This window comes from Euprymna scolopes, chromosome 29, assembly GCF_053919585.1.
Source record: "Euprymna scolopes isolate OS-2025 chromosome 29, ASM5391958v1, whole genome shotgun sequence".
Taxonomy (NCBI): Eukaryota; Metazoa; Mollusca; class Cephalopoda; order Sepiida; family Sepiolidae; genus Euprymna; species Euprymna scolopes.
Genome location: NC_136510.1, coordinates 23612245 through 23635092, shown reverse-complemented (window position 1 = coordinate 23635092; position 22848 = coordinate 23612245). Strand labels below are relative to the sequence as shown.

Below are 22848 nucleotides of genomic sequence, written 5' to 3'. Positions count from 1 at the left end.
GCGTGTGATGTCAATCGAAGATCCTTGATGTAATAGGGCACCCCACCAACCCGCACTGATTGTGGGCTGATCGCCTCAGTAACACGCCCGGTTCCATAGCGTGTGGTGCACTTGCTGCGGGGGTTCTTAACTCAGATGACATCCCCCTCTTTGATACTCTCTCTCGTCGCCTCTGGCTCAGGCAGTAGGCTGGTCTCCATACCTCTCACCCTGATGTGGTACCTGTGCAGTGCTTCAACTGGTGCGGTAGAGGGGGAAATGTCATCCTTAGGGTGACATTATACCAATAGACTGCCTCAGGCACTGTACACCCCTTCCTAGCTGCGATGGTCTTTACAGTCCTGTGGTTTCTCTTGATAATTCCATTTCTGCTGGGCACATGGGCGCACCGAAATCACAGACGTATACCCCAGCTGTCTGCAAACTGTTTGAACTGCTCGCTAACAAAGGCGGTGCCATTGTCGGTCAGTATCTCAGAGGGGGGACCACGATCGAGGAAGATACTTTCCAGCTCATGGACACAGCAGCCGAGTCCTGTAAGTGAAGGGTCTGCCACAATGCAAATCTAGACAGTCTACAATCGATGAGCGCCAAAAAATGCCCGCCGTTGTGGTGAATTACGTCCATTGTGAGCCTGTTCCAATTTCCTCTCAAACTCAGTTTTCCCTTCTTCCACCGGATGGGCGCTGGGTCGATCGACCAACAGGTCTCGCAGCTCCTCACAACAGATTTCATGTCTCTCTTTGACACATGGGGGTCCACCAGCCTGGCGAAGTAAAGGGTTCGGTTCACACCAGGGTGCCCGCTTTGGCAATGGACATCAGCAACACAGTCCGGGCTAAGCCGATGCCCAACCGTGACGCAATTCACAGGTGCCAGTTCGTCCACTTCTTTCGGCAAGTTCAGCCAACGGCGTGGCACTCTGGTCAGGTGATCGGCACGATTCTAACAGGACTGCACCAATGTCGCATCTACGGCCAGATTGAATTACTTGATGATTTCGGTCAGGGTAGCAAGTCGTCTCCGTATTAGCATTTCGGCCGATGCCTTCGTTGTTAACCGTGCTTTCCCACTCAAGGCATTGGCTATCCACTGATGCACGCACATAGAGTCTGTAACGATGTGTAATACTCTGGCCTGTCACTGAAGCGCCAGATTTACCCCTTTGAGTGTAGCATCAAGCTCAGCCAGGTTTATGTGCCCAGCGTCATTTTCTGGCCGAAGCCAGCAGGCATCTTCTACAATAAATCCATTGACTGCAAGAGCAACGCCAAGGGCGAGTGAGCTGGCATCCACCCAAACTGTAAACTCACTCCTGTCGACGCACCTGATCCCTCGCACGAGGTCGTCCTTGGTTACTCTGGCAACAGCTTCCACCAGCATGTTTCGCGCACCTCATCGTCCCATCCCGTTGACATGGAAGTCGCACGTCGCTTTATGGCCACCCGGAGCCACCCACACACAGGGAAGTGGCCCACCAGTTTTCCGCAGATGGAAAAAACACTCCGACGCATGATGTTGAATGGAACTTCCGGGATGTCACCACCTCTTCCCTAGCAGATTCCTCTGCACTGCCGTTCACATGCAAGACAAGAACTTTTGCTCCATCTTGCAGGCGCTCTTGCTCCTTGCACGACAGCCCAAAGTTCTCAAAGTATTCTTTCACCGCCTGGGCAGACATGAGGCTCTCGTTCACAAAAATGTTGTCAATATACGACAACGTCGCCGGTTGCACAGCTTCATCCTAACACTGGATCGCCTGTATAATCGCTGTCATAATGTTCGGGGCCACGTTCAGGCCAACCCCAGCCTGGTCAAACAATAGCGAGTCTCTTTGATCTCAACCGTCTGGAACGGCCACAGCGATTTCTCAACGCGTAGCTGCAGGTAGGCTCTTCGCAGCACCACTCCCTAAGTTTATGTGCACAGACGTCAGACCTTTTGTTTATTCTCTTGCCTGACAGCCATCAGGGGATCAGCCCCCTTGATAGCCCGAGCTCATCCTCTGGGTCCGGAACCAGCCAGCCATTATCCATTCATTCAATGCGCATTGTCACTACAGGAGGCGCCTTGTTCAGTGTTGCTTTGGGGAGGGTGCTGGTGCGCGGCTTCCTCCCCTTGCTCGTTTCCCGGACAATTCCGTGCCATGTGGCCTGGCTTGTCGCATCGGTGACAGCGTCCTCGTTTCCATACTCCATAGTTGGGGGTGCACTTCGCACCGCTTCTGCAGTCTCTGACGAAGTGGTTGGGGCCACCACATTTGTAGCACCGTGAGCTCTCTGTAGGCGATTCCAATGCGTCAACCACTGCCGAGACCTGCTCCACATCGTCCTTTAGGTGCTTTGGGCTCTAGCTAACAACTCTTCCAACCCCAGCTCATTGAGCTTCGTCGATGCCCGCAACAGCCGACTGGCGTCATCCGGGAGCCAAGACAAAAAGGCACATGCCAATATTCGATCGCTTGCACTGCCGAAGGGAGCAGCAAGCTTCTTCAGGTTGGCTAGGTAGACGTCCACAGTCTCCCCTGACCAAAGCTGACGTTTATAGAATTGCCTCCAGGCAACAAAAGTGTCCACACCGAATGCTCCGTACAATGCTTGTTTTATCTTTTCCATTGTCGCCTCATCCCCGAGCTGCTGGTACACGGCATAAGCCCCCTTAGTGAGCCTCAATGGGATGATCAAAGCTGGATCCTTAATTTTGCGTAACCGGCAAATGCGCTCGGCCTTCTCCAGCCATTCAACCACCGAATGACCAGCTGGGGACTGTCAAACTCGGGTATCAACTTCAGGTCGAATCTGTCCATGGTAAAAAATGTTTGCCGAAATAGCTTGACGTTGCAAAGAAAAAAAAAGAAAGGCACACAAAACTTCAGCTCACTGCAGCAATGTCGTCCGTCAGTATTTTCTGTAGACTCGTTTTCACATCTGTCTCATCTGCTTTAGTGGCCTGTTTTTATCAAAGTCAGGAGTACTCTAAATTTGCATATTTACATATGTGCGCGAGAGCACACAAGATTCGGCGAGACTGCATTGTTATATAATGCTGCAGGTGCCATCTTGGACCCTTTTCAGTATCATGATGCTGCGTCGGCAAAGTGCATACTGAGGCCGTTTAAGAGGTAAGCCTGCGTCCCACAATGTTCGCCGCAGGTGTTCTTTTTGTTTTATTTTTATTTCTGATCATTAATCTTTTATCGAATCAGTTGAAATATGCAGTTGATCTAGAAGTTGATATGAGTTCAGTATGGAAGAAATGGCTTGTTTCGTTTAATCCAACAGCTATTGTTTTTCAATTGCAGGCATGTCCCTTTTCTTCCTGATTCTTATGGATGGCTCTGCTCTCGATGAGAAATCAACTCTAAAACTTCTTGGATCTTTCTTTCTCATCAAATCTTTTTTGGAGTCCATATATTAAATCCATTGCTCTTTCTGCTTCTCATAAAATCAGTTCTCTCTATCGCTCTAAACACTTTCTCACACTCGAGACTATTTTTCTATCTTATCATTCTGGAGATTGAGTCAAAGATGGCTGACATGTAAGGTCGAAGCTAAATAGCGTAGACAAAACGGAGTGAGATGATAAATGACGTCACGTTTTTTGAGTTGAAAGAAACAAAGGTTTTCAAATCAGTCTCTCTGTGGAAGCCATAGAAAACTTTGATAATTGCTAAGTGCAAATATTACCTCGATATCTGTTTTTTTTTTTGGGGTCACCCTGTATTACCTCAATATCTCTGTCTGTATGCTACTCATTTCAGTTAAGCTCGGAACTAAATAATGAAATAATTAGATAAGGGAACATTAGCTTCTCTCTCTCTCCCAATTCAATTTTCTCACAAATAAAACCTTGAAGAAAACTCAGCGGATGTCTCTTTTAGACTTCTTTCTTCATGAAAAGAGTTTTATTTGTCTTGGTTAAACAGATGAGACGATCGACAGCAACTCATGAAACATGGTGGAAAGGAAGAGCGGCGTCAGACAAGGCGGTAAAAGACCCAAGCACTTATGTATAAAGAACCAGTTGTTATTGGAAATTAACATTACCAAGCATTATCTCTTCCTTAGGGAAGAGAAACTGGTTTATTAGTGGTCGTTTAAGGTTCCTCTACCAAGGAATGCAGATGAATCTGATCATGGCAAATTTTGCATCCAGAGTGCTTCTCTTTTTGGAGGAGCTGGATTCTCCACTATAAATTGAAGCCATGCCTAACTTTACTAAACTTGGAGGTGAGAGGGGGAGGGGTTAGGTAAATATACTTACATCGAGACTTGAAAATAAGGGGACACTCTCGATTAGGTCTGTGTACATCTTCCTTCTGTTAAAGGCATCTTTTAAAACGATCTTACGAAATGTAACTCGATCCTGAAGAAAAAAAAAACATTTTATTAATTGAAAAAAAAAAAAAAATTTTTTATTAATTGAAGAAAAAAAAACATTTTATTAATTGAAGAAAAAACATTTTATTAATTGAAGAAAAAAAAAAAATTTTTTATTAATTGAAGAAAAAACATTTTATTAATTGAAAAAAAAAAAAAAATTTTATTAATTGAAGAAAAAAAAACATTTTATTAATTGAAAAAAAAAAAAAAAATTTTATTAATTGAAGAAAAAAAAACATTTTATTAATTGAAGAAAAAACATTTTATTAATTGAAGAAAAAAACAACATTTTATTAAAACTACATTTTATTAATTGAAGAAAAAAAAAACATTTTATTAATTGAAGAAAAAAAAACAACATTTTATTAATTGAAGAAAAAAAAACAACATTTTATTAATTGAAAAAAAAAAAAACAACATTTTATTAATTGAAGAAAAAAAAACAACATTTTATTAATTGAAGAAAAAAAAACAACATTTTATTAATTGAAAAAAAAAAAAAACAACATTTTATTAATTGAAGAAAAAAAAACAACATTTTATTAATTGAAGAAAAAAAAACAACATTTTATTAATTGAAGAAAAAAAACCAACATTTTATTAATTGAAGAAAAAAAAAACAACATTTTATTAATTGAAGAAAAAAATCTAGCAACATAAACCGAGTGGTTGTTAGAACACATTTAAACATTTTTTTTTTAATTTGATTTTGGTTTGCTTATTTTTGTTTTACGGCATATCAACCCTTTTCAGGTTATTTAATGTGGAATCCACCAATGCTGGCAAAAAGGTTTTATGCTTCTAATTCTTTATATGCTCCAATATTTATTTGTGGTTTTTGATTTGATTTGGTTGCTTTCTTTTATGATATGTTAACCCTTTTTGGGTAATTTAATGCCAAATTCAGTAATTTTGGAAAAAGGTTTTTAATCACAATGTTCTTTATATCTTCAAATATTTATTCATGGAGTTTGGTTTGGTTGTTTTGTTTTATGGTATTAATCCTTTTTGGGTAATTTAATACCAAATGCAGTAATTTTGAAAAAAAGATTTTATCCTTAAAGTTCTTTATATCTTTAAATATTTATTTTATTCATGGTTTTTGGTTTGATTTGTTTTGTAGAAGAAAATTGTTTTTGTTTATGACTTTGCAGAACATGATTGAGTTTTGCAAAGAAAAAAAACAACAACGTCAATATTTGCTGCATTTTTTGATCAGGAAGCCAGTATCTTTAGACAGCCTGAATTGGTAGCATGAGATGCCTCGAAAAGGTATTACTACTCTGGGCTAAAGTAGACCTGTAAGCACTAGTAATTAACGGGCAACTTCACAGGTTCACCACTAGATGTCTTAAGGTCATACCCAGGACCTAATTTATTGAAAAGAAAAAATGTTGGAGAGAATGGAATAAAAATTTGATTGAAAGTGTTCTTGCTTTTATGTTTTCCTCACCAGAGTTAATATTTCGGGTAAAAAATTAAATTATTATCAAGACGAAGGAGAAGAAGACCACAGAAATAACATTGGTGTTTGTGGTCGAGCGAGGAAGCACACGTTCACAAACAAATACTTCTCAGTAGGTGCGTGCCATATAAAAATTTCAAGCAGAGTATGATTATTAAGAGTGGCTTATCCTTAACTCATCTGTCAGTTTTCATTTAAATTTTTATAGTGTTTGAAAAATAAAAGACTAAAATTACTTTCTGAAACAAAAAAAATGGCGTGAAATGAAATTTACATAAAAAAATGGTGTGAAATGTAATTTAGATAAAGAAATGGCGTGAAATGAAATTTAGATAAAAAAAATGTCATCACTACGCTTAAGAAAAACCACAAAATTAAATAAAATTTGCTGTAAAAGCAAATTGTGTTTAAATTATTCTGGTAAGATAAATATCAGTTTTCTGTAACTATGTAATTTAAAAATTCATATTAATTTATATGCAATTTAATAATTTATATTAATTTATATACAATTAAATAGTTTATATTAATTTATATGTAATTTAATATTTTATATAAATTTATATGCAATTTAATAATTTATATTAATATGTATGAAATTTAATAATTTATATTAGTATGTATGAAATTTAATATTTATATTAATATGTATGAAATTTAATATTTATATTAATATGTATGAAATTTAATATTTATATTAATATGTATGAAATTTAATATTTATATTAATTTATATGCAATTAAATAATTAATATTAATTTATATGTATATGTAATGTAATAATTTATATTAATTTATATACAATTAAATAATTTATATTAATTTATATGTATATGTAATGTAATAATTTATATTAATTTATATACAATTAAATAATTTATATTAATTTATATGCAATTTAATATTTTATATTAACTTATATGCAATTTATTAATTTATATACAATTTAATAATTTATATTAATGTATATACAATTTAATATTTTATATTAATTTATATACAATTAAATAATTTATATTAATTTATATGCAATTAAATAATTTATATTAATTTATATGCAATTAAATAATTTATATTAATTTATATGCAATTGAATAATTTATATTAAATTATATGCAATTAAATAATTTATATTAATTTATATGTATATGTAATGTAATAATTTATATTAATATATACATATGTAATTGATTAATTTATATTAATGTATATACGATTTCATAATTCGTATTAACATATGTATATGTAATTTAATAATCATATTAATATATATCTAATTTAATAATTTGTATTAATGTATATATACTTTAATCATTTTTTAATAGTTAAAGCTAAACAGAACTGATTTTAAAAATTTAGATTTAACACACAACATATTGTTTTTTTTTTTTAATGTTTTTATAAAAATTATAAAAAACAGATGTCAATTCACTTGCACATATTTTTTAATTTTAAAAAGAAACTATAATAAAAAAAACTTACAGTATCCTCTCAACAGGACTTTAAAAAAAAAAATCATAAAACAGACAGCTATGATTTCTTTTTAATTTTTGAAGAGGAAATTGTTTTAATAAATTTGAACTGATAAAGAGCGACTATAAAGGGAGGTAATTCGTTTCTTATTAATTAATGTTTGCGATGATGATGATGATTTTTTGTGACACTGGACGTATGGACAAGTAAATTAATATTTAGATGTTTTTCCTTTTAAATTTTGGAGCATGATTAAAGATAACATTAAAATTTACTCTCTGAACAGGGATTGAACTCACAACATTCAGATTATGAGATTTTTATGTGTAATAAATCCCTTCTTCTCTGATTGAATTTTTCCAAGAATAACAAGGAACCTAATCATAATTTCTTTATTTTAATAAAAAAATGTATTTCGTTTTCATAAAAATAAGTTATACGAAAAAACGCATTTTGGGTTTTGAAAACGTACAAATAAACAAATATTTATTTGTTTAAAATCATCAATAAAAATGTTGTACCCTGTTTTCATAAAAATAAGTGCTATGAATATATCAGGAAATAAAACGCATTTTTGGTTTTGAAAACTTACTAAAGCCCAGACGCATCCAGGTGAGGAGCAGACAACAGTTGCCGCTCGTGGAACATTATACATAAGCGCTAATTCACCAAAAAAGCCTTGACCATCATACTCTCCAACTTTTTTATGCCGTCCATCCACTTCTACGTAAACGTCGTACTGACCACTGCAAAAAAAAAAAAAAAAAAAAAAAAAAAATGAAATAAAGAAAAATAAAAAAACAATCTTTAATAATATTTAAGAAATGGTGTAAACATGTGCACTTTATTTGCTTAAACTTAGTCGTAACAAAATACACAAATTCTTCATAAGTTTTGGTTTCGATTATAGCTGATGGCACTTAAATCATCTATTTTTTTTAATACATAATTTTATCAAGAATTCTTCATAAGTCTTGGTTTCGGTTTCGGCTGAAGGAACTCAAGTTATATATATATATATATATATATATATATATATATATATATATATATATATATATATATATATAATGGATATATTTTTTTATTTAACTCTATAATAATATAAACGAAATCTGCAAGAATTAAAATATCATATTTAAGCGTACTTTTCGACTGGGCTTTGCCGAGCGTTTGTGCTAGCTTATATAAATACTTTTGCAGTTTTAACAAAAGAGTTACAATAATATCAGCGCGTCTCCATTTCCGCTGAACATCTACAGAATGCCAACATCAATATATTACATATGAATGAATCCCCTGTGGAATTTCCACAGGTCCCGCTAGTTAGTATTAAACAAAATAGAAAAGAGCTGCAACTGTTTAGTTTATGAAAATAAGAAATAAAGCTTATAAAAGAACACAAAAACTGTAAATTATAACTTACAAGAATTTATTGTTCGACAGAATACTCAAAAAATAAATATTGGTATTTCTTTTTTAGTATTCTGTCGAACAATAAATTCTTGTAAATTAAAATTTGCAGTCTGTAATTGTGTTCTTTTATGATTATCTTTATTTCCTATTCTGATTTTTTGAGAGTATGGAGATTTTTTATTTGGTTGAGATTACTATATAAATTGTTAAACCGGCCTTCCTTGAACAGAGGAATTTACACCGATTAGCACTATAAATAGCGCTAGTAATTCCAACACCAGTGAGAGAGATGCGATTGCACTTCAACTGCTAGCCGATTGCCCAGCAGATATACACGCTTTCCTATCTTTGTACATTATTGTTAATACACTTGTTCCTTAACCGAACCTCGACTTGATTGTTCTTATTTTCACTATTGTTCCACGATACAACATGATATTAATATGTTTACAGAAGCTTTTGGCTTGGATACCTAATTTTTACTTCTTGAATATATATATATATATATATATATATATATATATATATATATATATATATATATATATATATATATATATATATATAGTGAATAAATGACAAAAGACTATATTCCAAAGTTCATGATATTGCTGACCATCTTTTAATTTATTCCTTTAATTTAGTTGACATTTACAATTCTTGACAGTATCCGTTTTGTAGCGCAAAATCAATCACTTAATTATTATATCAATCAGTGAATCTATTTTGCCCTTAACCTCACCAATTGATATAATAATTAACTTATTGATTTTGCTCTACGAAACAGATACTGTCAAGAATTGTAAATGTCAACTGAATTAAAGGAATAAATTATAAGATAGTCAACATCATGAATTTTGAAATATAGTCTTGTGTCATTTATTCACGATATTGCTTTGTAATTACATCCAGCTTCTTAGATAAGGATTAGTAAAGAAATAAAAATATTTTCACATGTATGTATATATATATATATATATATATATATATATATATATATATATATATATATATATTAGTAGAACCCCAGTAGCCCTAAGATACGGGTTTTCAGGTTACCATGTGGAATACGATGTTTTTCAGGTCCCTGGTTACGGTAATTTCCCCGCCTTACGGTGTTATTTATAATGTTATTTAATGATATACATGTATATTATATACTGTACTGTATTTTGTTACTAATTTTTAATGCCGTATCCCGGGGTTCTATTATATATATATATATATATATATATATATATATATATATAATTTGGGTGTCAAAAAAGAGGGAGGATATTGTTACATAAGACAGAAATTTAAAAGTCGGCGTTTTCCTTCGATTTGTTTTGTTTTGCTAAGTTGGCATTTATTAGAGCAGACGACAGGCACAACTTGATGTCGCCTCGGGCAGTCTGGCTAAATGGGAGTTGAATAGGCAGGCAAACGAGCAGAATTAATATTTACAAATAAAAGAGCAAGGAAAAGAAAAAGGGGGAAAGAATGCTCAGAGGCAGGTTGACGACAGCGTCATGAAAGAAAAGACTGAAAAAAAAAAAAAAAAAAAATGAATAAATAAAAAATAAAATAAAATGACGATAAACGCAAAAGGAAAAAAAGCTACCAACCTGTCAATGACATAAAAGTTATCACCATCATCTCCTTGAATAATGACCTTTTCACCTTGTTCAACCTGGAAAGACAAACAAAAAGAGAAGCTGAAGCTTTCCAGTGAAAAATAATTAATACAACATTTAATTGTGTTGAGAAAGACGGTATTTTACTGAGCAACTCAAACAATATGCCCCCCCCCAAAAAAAAATCTTGCAAGTCCAGAATTCCAAACAAAAATAGAGAACGTACCTGTCACGAAACGAAAAACATCATATTCGAAAAAAATGGTCACTTTTGTTTTAGACTAAGAAAATCAAATTTTATTAGAAAGCAAGAACTGTACCCCCCTTCGGTATCTTTAAAATTCGTCACTTGTTATCCCCCTCTTAACAACCTCTCCAGAAATAGAGATCAAAATAAACCTCGTAATGGTTACAATTTGCTATTAATTGCTAAAAACGGCAAAAAAAAAAAAAAAAAAAAAAAAAAAATTATTTTCTATATAAAAACCAATAACTACTTGATCAAGTTACGCGATATTTGGAATATGATATTTTCGTTAGAGACAGGTATGTATACCAAAGATTTTTAATGTATTTATTTATTTTTTTTAAATTAGCTTAAATACTGGAATGAGTTACGTCAAGTCATTTGCAATTATTAAAAAAAAAAAAGAAAAGTTTTTTAAGGTATTTGTGGTTAACTCTTTCAAATCCCCCCCCCCAGCTTTAGTTTCCACTCAAAGTTTCCACACAGACTTTTTATATTTCAGTATCCCCAGTTAGATCAACTTTCGCACTGTCATAAGCATTCTCATGACAGTTTTATGAGCCTCACTACTTCCGTGCTGGCTCATGACGAATTAGAAGCGGGCGTTTTTCTGTTTTGTGACACCATCACTTGAAGATTATTGTACAGAGTTGACGGGCTCTCTCTACTCGGTTTGGGTTTTAAAACAAAGCCCCACCTTCCAATTTTCTTTAATCATACCCCTCTTTTATATAAAAAAAAATATTGCAACAGTCTGGATGAAGAAATAAATGTATATATATGAGGCTCGTTCCAAAAGTAAGGCCTCCTATTGTTTAACTCAAAAAGTGAAAAACTGAAGAGCTACGAAGACGGGAATGGTACCATTAAAACAGGCAACCTTTTGTGCTTCAGAATTTATTTTTCCTATATAGTCACCACTATTTTCAATGCATTTTTTCAGCGATGAATTATGCTTCGATAAAAGTCTGAAGTGTGATTTGTCACTCACATCTCTGTTGCCACTCTGAAATCGATGAACCCATCAACATATTTAATTTTAAAAAAGGAAACACTAAACAAATGGATAGTCCTTAATCCGCGGAGTTTTGAAGAAATACTTTCCTTCTCATCAGTGGGTAGGATTTAGCAAAATGCAGGATCGGATTTTGCTTGCAAAAGTATTAAATGAAACTACAAGTAAGTAATAGATCTTACTTGATAACAAAAAGTGAAGCAGAGGGAATAGGGTGAATAAAAAAGTGATTTCATGTGAATGGATAGTCTGGTGATGGGTAAAATTTTCAATGACGGTAAAATCCAAAGATGCAGAATCCAAGAAAGTGCAGTTAATTAACTTTCTTGGGTTCTGCATCTTTGGATTTTACCGTCATTGGAAATTTTAACATTCACCAGACTATCAATAAAAGACCAAAGAAAAAAAAAAAAAAAAAAAAGGAAAAATAGATTCTCCAAATCTCAACTTACCTTTTTTTCAAACATGGCATCAACCACATTTTGTAATCTCTCCTGGAAAATAAAATAATTGCAGGATTATTTTCTTTGTCACATTAGACAAAGTTAAATGAGCCCCCAACTTCAAAGAATATCTAGGGTTTATAACCCCCCTCCCCGAACAAGAAACTGATATGTGTCATTAGATAGCATTAAAAATGTTTAGTTTTCACTTAATTTCATTTTTTGGGCCAAGTCAAGCCATCTCTATTAGAGACACAGTCAGTCAGGCTCAAATACAAAATAGCATTTTGTTGGATCTGTCAGACTCAGATATAAAGTAGTACAAGTATTTTAGTTGATCTGTTAGGCTCAAATACAACATAGTATGGTTGATCTGTCAGGTTCAAATTAGGAATAGCATTTTTGTTTATCTGTCAAGGTCAAATATAAAATAGCATTTTAGTTGATCAGGCTCAAATTTGAAATAGTTTTCAGTTGATCTGTCAAGCTCAAATTCGAAATAGCATTTTGGTTGATCATGAAGCCACTTGATATAAGGAGCTAAAAAATATTACTTCAAAGTCAAAACCTACCCAACACTAAATGTTATATAGATTCAAACACAGAAAACAGCAACTCTCCCTCTCCCCTTTGTCAGACACTTATGATGCTGCAGAAAGTAAGCCCAAGTCCACTTTCTACTCAGTCTGTAAAATTACACGAAAAAGATGTTTCTTTACAAGATGGAAAAATAAAATTTGTATACTTCTACAAAGCCACCATTCACCCATGCATAGAGTATTGTTGCTACATATGGGCAGGTGCATCTACCATTAGTCTCTCCCTTTTAGACAGGGTCCAAAAAAAGTGTCTCAAATCTAATAGATCCCACACTATTGACCAAGCTCCAACCTCTGTCCCATCACTGCAATGTTGCATCCCTGTCCCTGTTTTACAAGTACTTTAATGGATTATGCTCTGATGAACTCACTGCACTTGCACTCCTCTCGATATACATCTGACAAACCTCCTTACCAGCACCCTCCCTCCATGTCAGTGTAGAGGTCTTTAGATGATGGAAAGTTTTCTACTCTAAAGTTTCTCATCTCTTACTGCTATATTTTGGAATTCCCCCCCTGTTTCCTGCTTTCCTGATTGTACTGACACACAGAAGTTTAAATTGATTGTGAACTGACATCTGACTACTCAACTCCCTACAATCCCCTGTTAGACATGGTTCCAAATCTTGTTTGGCGTGAAAAAGAATGATTATAAGAAAAAGCAATTTTCTGCATCTGACTAAACATTTGAGCATTTCGATTATTCGATTAGGGTCAATAAGGCATAGTGTAGTATCTGTTCTTTCTTTTGTCAGTGAAGAAGAAATCTTTCTTGACTTTTATTTTTGTTTAATCCAGTATAACTCTTTTTGAGGAGCTAAATTTTCCTCACATTAAAAACTGACCTTGTGTCTTGCTGCCTTCGTGGGAAGACAAGTAAATAGGAAACTATACTTAGTAAAGAAAATTAAATAATTTTATTCTGTACAAGCAGTTCAGTCCGGCTTTGCTCAGGCTCTATGTACTGTTCATAACTTTATGTGCATATGTATATATATAAATTAAAAAGTTTGACTCATGTCAAGGTAATCTACATCTAAAATTTCAAGTGTTTAGGCTCAAAATTGGCGGAGGAGTTTGGTGGAGTTTGCAAAGGTCAACTCTTTCAACTTTGACCTCTTCATAGCCAAGTTTTCGCCCCAAAACTGATTAAAAAGCTTGCTGCATGTCTGAATACCCTTTATGTAAAATTTCAAATGTTTAGACCCAAAATTAGCTGAATAGTTTGCTAGAGACCGCAAAGGTTAAATCTTTTTAACTTTGACCCCTTGGCAGTAAAAGTTTCGGCCAAAACCGGATTAAAAAGCTTGTCCTATGTCTGAATACACTATGTAAATTTTCAAATGTTTAGACCAAAATTAGTCGAGGAATTTGGTAGAGACCACAGAGGTATTTTTTTATTTAATTTTGACCCCAATTTTGACCTCTTAACATTTACTGTTTTGGGCTCAAATCAAATTAAAAAGTTTGATCCATGTCCAAGTAACCTACATCTAAAATTTCAAGTGTTTAGATCCAAAATTGGCAGCGGAGTTTGATAGAGTTTTCAAAGGTCAAATCGTTGAACTTTGCCCCCTCGGCAGCCAAATTTCTGTCCGAAAACTGATAAGAAAGATTTCCCCAAATCTCGGTACCCCTTATATCAAATCTGGAATCTGTAGACTAAAAAGAGACAGAGTAGTTTGGTAGGAAAATGTACACACACAGACACACACACATAGACACTTTCACTTTTATAGATATATAGATTTATCTTACACAACGATGTCCACTTGACCTTAATAGAGCTGTAATATCAGGACCTCAAGAATGATTTAAAAATGACATGGTCTTTGAAAGGATATTTCAGGCATTAGTATTTTTCTAGCATGGTAGAGAGAGCCTACCTTCTTCGCAGTGGTCCTGGCAATGCTCTCAATGTAACTGTTCCAACTCATGTTTCCTGTGAACGTTAGGCCTAGGAACTGCAGGTTTGTGGAACTCGTTTTTCTGCTGACTGTTTTCCTCCTACCTATAACGTTAGTTCTTTTAAAACTAAGATCAATAGGCATTTCCTGTCTTTTTGATAATCATCTTTTGTTCTTATTAGTTTTTTACATCAAGTGGCTTTATGCCTTGTCTTAATTTATTATTATTATTTTTTTAAATTTATTTAAACTGTGTTTGTTTTTTGTATGCAATGTAAATGTAATGTATTTTAGCGGCACCTATCCAAAAGAACTGCTTCTGATATAAGCATGACGTTGGCAGGATTTTTATTCAACATATAAGTTATGAGATTAAACTTGCAACTCAAAATAGTTGTCAGGTCAAAGGTCAATAAAGGATAGCAAAAATTCAAATGTGAGAAATTTTTACTTACTGGTTCGAGACTTCTAAATAATAAGATGTTTTTTGTTGCCTCGTGTAGGCGTTTCCTTTGGTCATCACTTTTTGGGTGTATTACCTGCAACAGTAATGGGAAAAGAAAAAAAAAGAACCCGATAATTCTATCAAAAAAACTAAAATATCATTTTATTGGGTTAGTAGAAACAAAAATGAACAAAAGAAAAAATAAACGAAGGACAAGAAAAACGGGAAAAAGAAAAAAGAAAATAAAACAGAATAAAAGGAAAAAAATAGATGAAAAGGAAAAAAGGAAGAAAAGGGGAAAGAAAAAGAAAATGGAAGAAAAAAGAAAGTAATAGGAAAAAAGGAAAGGTAAAAAGGAAAACAGTAAAAAAATAGGAAAAATAGAAAGAAAGGAAAAAGAAAAGAAAAAAGAAAAAAGGAAAAAGAAAAAAGGAAAAAGAAAACAGAATAAAAGAAAAAATAGATGAAAATGAAAAAGGAAGAAAAGAGAAAAGAACAAGAAAATGGAAGAAAAAAAGAAAGAAACAGAAAATGGAAGAAAGAAAAAAGAAAAAGAAAAGGTAAAAAAGAAAATAGGAAAAATAGAAGGAAAAAGGGAAGAAAGAAAAAAGGAAAATAAAGAAAACAGAAAGGAGAAAAAAGGAAGGAAAATAAAGAAGAAAATAAAGGAAAAAAAGAAAAAGGAAAAAGGAAAGAAAGCAAAAATGAAAATAAAAAGAAATAGTAAAAGAAAAAGGAAAAGGAAAAAGTAAAAAAAGGAAGAAGAAAAAAGGGAAAATAAATAAAAATAAGAAATAAATAAAAGGAAAACAAAATAAAAAGAAAAAACAAAGAATAAAAAAGAAAAGAAAACAGGAGAAAAATAGGAAAAGGTAGGAACAAAATTTTTTTTACATGGGTTAGTATAAAAAAGAAAAGAAAAAAAAGAAATTTCACAATGAAAATTATTTTTCAATGTTAAATTTCACATGAAAACCACAAAAGAAAACAAAGAAACATCCTCGTAAACAATTCTATTACCATGTTCTTCACATCCCGCAGAAAATGTTTGACCATGTTTTATTTAACCTATTTTGTTCAGCTGAATTGATTTGGAAGTTTGGCAAAATATGTAATCACACCATTTTCTTATTGTTCGCCTTCTTTTCTGCACCCTTCTACTATTCCTTATAAGACATGAATAAAAGCTTATGTTAAGAGAATGTGTTTTTTAAGAGTAACAATGAACAGAGATATTTTTGTTGTTGCTTCAGTTAGAGTTATTAACTATTAGATATATTTATTGGAAATATTGCTTGGTGATGTTTTTGCCTGAATTCGCATACACAGTTACACTTTATTGTTGTATACGTGTTTGCTCCTGTAGAAGTGAAGTTGTTTAGTTTTAACCAGTCATAACAATGGCGCACACAACAATGAATTTAACCTGCCTAGATATAATACAAACGCCGAAGCAAGTCCTAAAATCTAATCCTAACCCAAAACAACCCCCCTCCTACAAAAAAAAACTAACCTCACCCCCCCAAAAAAAATCCTAACCCTAAACCTAAATCCTAAAACAAAACCTTAACCGAAAACCATAACCCAAAAACTCTAACCCCAACCTAAAAACATAACCCTACCACCTTAAAAAGAAGCCCCCCCCCCAAAAAAAAACAACAACAAAAAAAAACAACAACAAAAAAAAACAACAACAAATAATGTATGTGTAAGGTTCAATTGTATCTTAGTTTTTAATCAAACGAAAAAAAAAATGTTTCTACTTATTTACATAAAACAGAAAACAATAATAAAACATAAAACAAAAATGATTCATGAAGTTTACGGTAGAATGTTGTTATATTTTATTTTTTGGTTTTCTAGTTTTTTTTTTGTTTTGGTTGTTTTAATTACAATTAAAATTTGTTTAGTAACTGAAAAAAAAAATTATTTTCTGTTTTCTAGCTTTGTGATGTGATCGGGTTACCTAACGATTTTAAGATTTCATCATATTCCAGCAGTTGACGTCTGGTGCCGGTTGTGCAAGAGAAGACAGTTTCAGAGATCCAGTTTGCAATATGAACCAGTACCAATAGCACTTTGCCAGCATATCATGTTAAAGTATGAAATAGCACATTGTTGATCTGTCATGCTAAAGTATGAAAGACACTTTGATGATCTATCATGCTAAAGTATGAAATAGCACTTTGACAGTCGTTATGCTAAAGTATGAAATAGCAGTTCGATGGGTTGTCATGCTAAAGTATGAAATAGCACTTTGACAGTCTGTCATGCTAAAGTATGAAATAACACTTTGACGGTTTTATCATGCTAAAGTATGAAATAGCATTTTCTTCACTGAATAATAGACATTGTTGTTTTCATATTATTTTATGATTTTATTTCAAATTTGTTTTTAAAAATAAATTTTGCTGTTAAAAATTAATGATTTTCCCATTTTTGTAAATGTGAGGAAAAACTGACTTTTGTTTATTTTTTGCAAAGATTTTTGGAAATTGAAATGAAGTTCTGATAAGTGCATAAACAGGCAAGAAAATTCAATTCCTTTAATGGATTTGAAATCAATTCTTACATAAATAGAATGTTTGCTTTTCCGCAAGACATGAGTATGTATCTTGATTATCATCAACTCCATAAATCCAAACTATGTGATAGGAGTGGTGGCAGCGTGGTAGTAGTCAGAGTAACCTGGCTAATCGGGCTCTTATCGAAATCCTGGCGAAGTCGGCCTCAGAATTGATTGTCCTTTGGTTGTCTCTACCTCTGTATGTGGCGTCGTCATCATCAACTTTCTAAAGTTCAACCGTTCCTCATAATTGTTTAAGAAATCAGCATCAGAATCCGTTGTCTTTTGGTTGTCTCTACCTCTGTATGTGTCGTCGTCGTCGTCGTCGTCGTCGTCGTCATCATCATCATCATCAACAACAACAATTTCCTAAAGTTCAGTCATTCTTCCCCATTACTGGGTAGCAATGTAATCTGCTTTGAGTAGTCCTGCCATACAGCAAAATCATGTTGACACACCGGTGTGAAAGCGTCTTGTGAGCCCATAATTATTAATTTAATAGAAAATGCAATGAGAACATGGAGACGTGAACTGGCAGCTGATGGACAACACATAACGGAGATTAAAATACAAAAAGGTTTCTTCCAAGGTGAGTCCCTATCACCACTACTGTTCATCATAGCCATGATGCCACTCAACAATATACTAAGAAAATGTCAAGCTGGATACAAGTTCCCTAACACGTTCAGTCATCATCTATTGCAACAACCCAAATAAGTGTCATTCCTCCTATGTGTTGTAAAAGGTATTTATGTATATTATTGTCCCGTCATAAACTGTAATTCAGATGTGCATACAAACACAACGAATTTTAGATTAGACGATACCAACGCCGGACAGTCATAGACGAACACACATATATACACACATATATACACACGTATATACACACGTATATAATCATACACTATACACACTAATAGAAACTCATAGATACCTACACGATTTACATCCCCCCATGCTATACAGACTCCCACAACACTACTTATCAAGGCTAAAAGTCATTCGAGGATAAAGGTCAATGAAATGATGAAGAATACTGTGGAAGGATTGAAAACTGAACAGAAAAATAGAATGCTGTTGCCACATCTGGGCAGGAGCTACGAGAAGCAGCTTATGCTGCCTCGACAGAGTTCAAAATAGACTTTGTAATCTAGTGGGGGATGCCCTTTTCTCTTCCCCGCAACCTTTTTTCCGCAGAAAAAAAACGTTGTGAGCCTATCTCTATCATTATTTTCATGGCAAGTGCTCGTCTGAGCTCCAATCTTTGATCCTCCCTGGCCTGAGTTTCACGGAAAACACTCGTCTAGCTGAAACCACTCTCAATAATTTCTCCCACTCTTTATCTGTGCCTAAACCTAAACGTAGATTCCATGAACAAAGTTTCTTTCTTAGAACTGCACACCTGCGGAACTCTCTTCTGTTTCCTTGCTTTCCAGCTGACTACAATATGGTCATCTTCAAGTTCAATGTAAACAAGTTCTTGATGAGCCATCCCCTTAAGTAATCCAATTTACAAAATTCCCACTACTAACGATTGCTATGATATTTTCCCATTGACTATTGTACACTCATTAACACTTATCCTCGAGTGGCCTCCGGGCCTTGATAAGTGGTGACTCCTTTGTAAAAAAAAAAAAAAAAAAGGAATGAATCACACAATAAAATTTTATACTTGTTGCCATAATGTCCTCCTGTTTCATAAAAAAAAAAAAAGACGCTATATGGCTCCTCTGCTCCACTGGATACGAGTTGACAGAATAATACATTTAGTCTCACAAAGTGTTTGCGACTGTTTGAATGCATATAAATTGTGATATGCCAAAGTTTTGGCTACGTCCACCAACTCGCCGACACAGCCAAGTTAGTAATTGTATTTACTTCTGCATAAAACTGCATTAATCGGACACAAAAAGCATCTTATATACAAAGCTTGCATAAAACTGCATTTTTATGCAAAAGTAAATGCAATTACTATTCTCTGCTGCCGGAGATTTTTTGAAAACTCGTACGGAAAATAAGTCAGTGTCCCATGCATCAAAATCAGATATACATGTTTGAAGTTTTTATGAGGATTCTGCCGCCAAAGATTCAGCCCATTGTGGGAAACAAAGATTTGTTATCATTTCCATTATATATTTTATATTCGGTTGAACGATAAAATTGGCACCCTAGAAAAGACAACATGATTCCATTTCCGTTTTATGAAAACCGTTTTTTAAATTTTTGTTGCAGACCATCTACTAGTTTTTTAGTTATGTACAAATCCCAAAAGCGATGTGAGCCTTTTGTCATGTCTGAAAGTAACACAATGTTCAATGAGCGAGATCGGAGATGCCCTGCTGTATAACTCATGCTCTCTATCGATCCAAGTTATTATAACAGGACCATTGCCAGCACTCTCAAAATGCAAATCCGGATGGTTCAATGCTTGCGGTCACAACTCAACACATCAGATGACCTACGGTTATGGTCTTTGGTTTGGTTTCAAGTGAGGGCCACATCATACCACCTCACATCTTTAAAGTCGGCTTGAAAGTCAACACCAAAGTGCACCTGGATGTGCTGAAGATGTGTGCTGATCCACTGGTGCAATCACGTGGCGGCTGACAGATGCTAGGGGTGGCAGTAGGACTTTGCGCCGGATCCCAAGTCCAAAGAGATCCAGGTTTTAGTTTCAGAAGGAGTGCTATGACTTTGTAATCTTCTGTTACTATTCCCCTTCCTTTTCTGACCTGAACCTGCTGGACTCCTTTGTTTCATCATATGTTGAGAACATCACTAACATGACCTCCCACAACACCAAAGATAGCCTGATCACTGCAATCTGTTGACTATTCGCCGAGCTCCCATCAGCGCTTGTGAAAAAGGCATGGTCTCAGTTCCGGACCAGTATCAAGGCGGTGATTGAGGCTGAAGGAGGCTATATTGAATTAAATGTCAACTCTACTACATAATCAAGTTACTTGAATTGATTTTTTGAATAAGTTTTAAAATAGAGCTGTAGTGTTGTTTTCTTTAGGGCGACACTTTTATTGTTCCACCCTGTATATAAACACACACATTATATATATATATATATATATATATATATATATATATATATATATATATTAATTATCAAATATATTTGCATTTTATTGGAACTTAATATCGTCTACATTAAAATACAGGGTGTTTCAAAAGTCTTGGGAACATAAAGATTTTTAATAACTCAAAAACTATTAGGAGTTAAAAAATGAAATTGGTACCGTTGGAAAGGTTAAAGTTTCAAGTTTTGTGGGGAATCTTCAAACTTGCTCAATATGAGCACCATTCGTCACACGGCAGACATCTAGTCGATAGTCCATTTCCTGCCAAACGCGTTCCAGCATCTTGACGTCAATGGTTCCCACAACTGCCGTTATTCGAGCCTTTAGTTCAATATCTCTTGGAAGGGGCGGCACATAGACTTGTTGCTTGACAAAGCCCCAAAGGAAAAAGTCATACTCAGTACCCCATATGCGAGTGCTATGCTTGTTAACTTTGCCATTCAGATAGAAGGTCGCCTCATCGCTAAAAACAAGCCGGTCATCAAAGCCGTTATCTTCCAACTTCTCTTGCATTGCAATGCAAAAGTCACAGCGAAGTGGCTTATCAGTGTCCTTCAACTTTTGGACCAACTTGAGCTTGTAAGGTACCATTTGCAGTCGTTTCCTTAAGACACGCCAGACAGTTGCTGGAGCAAGTTGAAGTTCCCTGCTGGCTCTTCTCACTGATTTACGGGGGCTCTGCTGAAAGGCTTCTGGACTTGCTCAACTGCATCTTCTGAAGTTGAAGGGCGACCTGTTCGCTTACTTGGGCACACACACCCATCTTTCACAAATTTAGCATGCCATCTGACAATGGGTTTCCTTTCAGGGACTTCTTTTTTAAATTTCCTGCGAAATGCACGCTGAACACATGTCCACGATTCAGTCTTTGCAAATTGGAGGACGCAAAACGCCTTGTCTTGTTTAGAGAACGCCATTACTGCACATGGAAAGATAAGACGAAAATCATTAGTATGACCAAAAACTTGATTAAGCAAGCTTTAAAATGACACCAGTTTCATTTTTCTACCTGGAATAGTTCATGAGATATACGCATTTGTAATGTTCCCAAGACTTTTGAAACACCCTGTACAGTATTCCAATGGATGGTGTATTTAGGAAATTCATCATCACAACAACATTAATAGGTCAAAAGTTCTTGCTTTACACATAACAAATTTTCTGTAAATTTTTTCAAATCTACCTGCCAACTAGCAAGGAGACCCGACGTTGTTCGAGATTGAATGATGATTATCGAATATTTCATCCTCCCATACTTTTACTTGTCATCGAAATTGGTGAAATCGCCCATTTTTAATCAAATCGATTGGTTGCCTGCTCTAGTTCCGTATTCCCCTCCCTTCCCTGCAGTATACCGGGATGAAACTTCACATGCCTCCCCACATATATTGTAATCTACATTGCACATTAGAGAATCTATTGTTGATTTTACAAAATTATCTGTAAGTAATAGCTATACTTAGTTTAAAATACAAAAGTCAAGTATCATGGTTCCATTGTGCTCTAAACAGAAACATTCCTTTCAAACGCGCCCCTGTCTTCTCAAATAACCAACTGTTGATTCTATGTAATTATTTTTACATAATTAATTGAATTAAAGTTAAATATTTTTACATAATTACTTGAATTAAAGTTAAACGTATAAAAATCATGGTTCAATTGTGCTCTAAAAAAAACAAACATTCATTTGGAACGCGCCTCTGTTTTATAAAAGAATCTACAGTTGATTTTATAGGCTAGACCCTTCTGCTTGTGTGGTAATAAAACTTCTCAAATGCACTTGTGATGTTAGGTTGTATAAAAGTGCTAACTTTGGTCGAAATCGAACTTCTTTCTTTGAATTTTTTCGATTCCTGATTTTTGATACTTATCAGAGGCATTCCGATACAAAACATAGGTAAGAACACTCCCAGACACATCAAGTATCTTTATGTGAAATTAAAAAAAAAAAATCTATCTAACCATTTTCGAGTCCATAGAGAACACATTACCCGAAAGTACTTCCTTTAAACCCCTCGGCCTAATGTTTACAGGGAACATGAACTGGAATAGATACTTTGTGAGCATTGCCTGTGGAACTCTGTTCCGTCTGCCTGCTTCCCTCCGAACTACAACTTGGATGTCTTCAAGTCCAATGTTAACAAATTCCTAATGAACCGCCCCCTTAAGTAAACACTTCAGC

General features: G+C 34.4%; 1 protein-coding gene across 1 annotated transcript in view; it reads right to left on the bottom strand.

Annotated features, from left to right (window-relative positions):
• LOC145252542 (cAMP-dependent protein kinase type II-beta regulatory subunit-like) overlaps positions 1-22848 on the bottom strand; it is a 124507-nt gene that overhangs the window by 40360 nt on the left and 61299 nt on the right. The window contains exons 4-8 of the mRNA XM_080112091.1: positions 15019-15102; positions 12067-12108; positions 10344-10408; positions 7913-8066; positions 4264-4365 (exon numbers count right to left, since the gene is read on the bottom strand). Coding sequence (XP_079968217.1) covers positions 4264-4365; positions 7913-8066; positions 10344-10408; positions 12067-12108; positions 15019-15102 — 447 coding nt within the window. The remainder of the gene's footprint in view (positions 1-4263; positions 4366-7912; positions 8067-10343; positions 10409-12066; positions 12109-15018; positions 15103-22848) is intronic.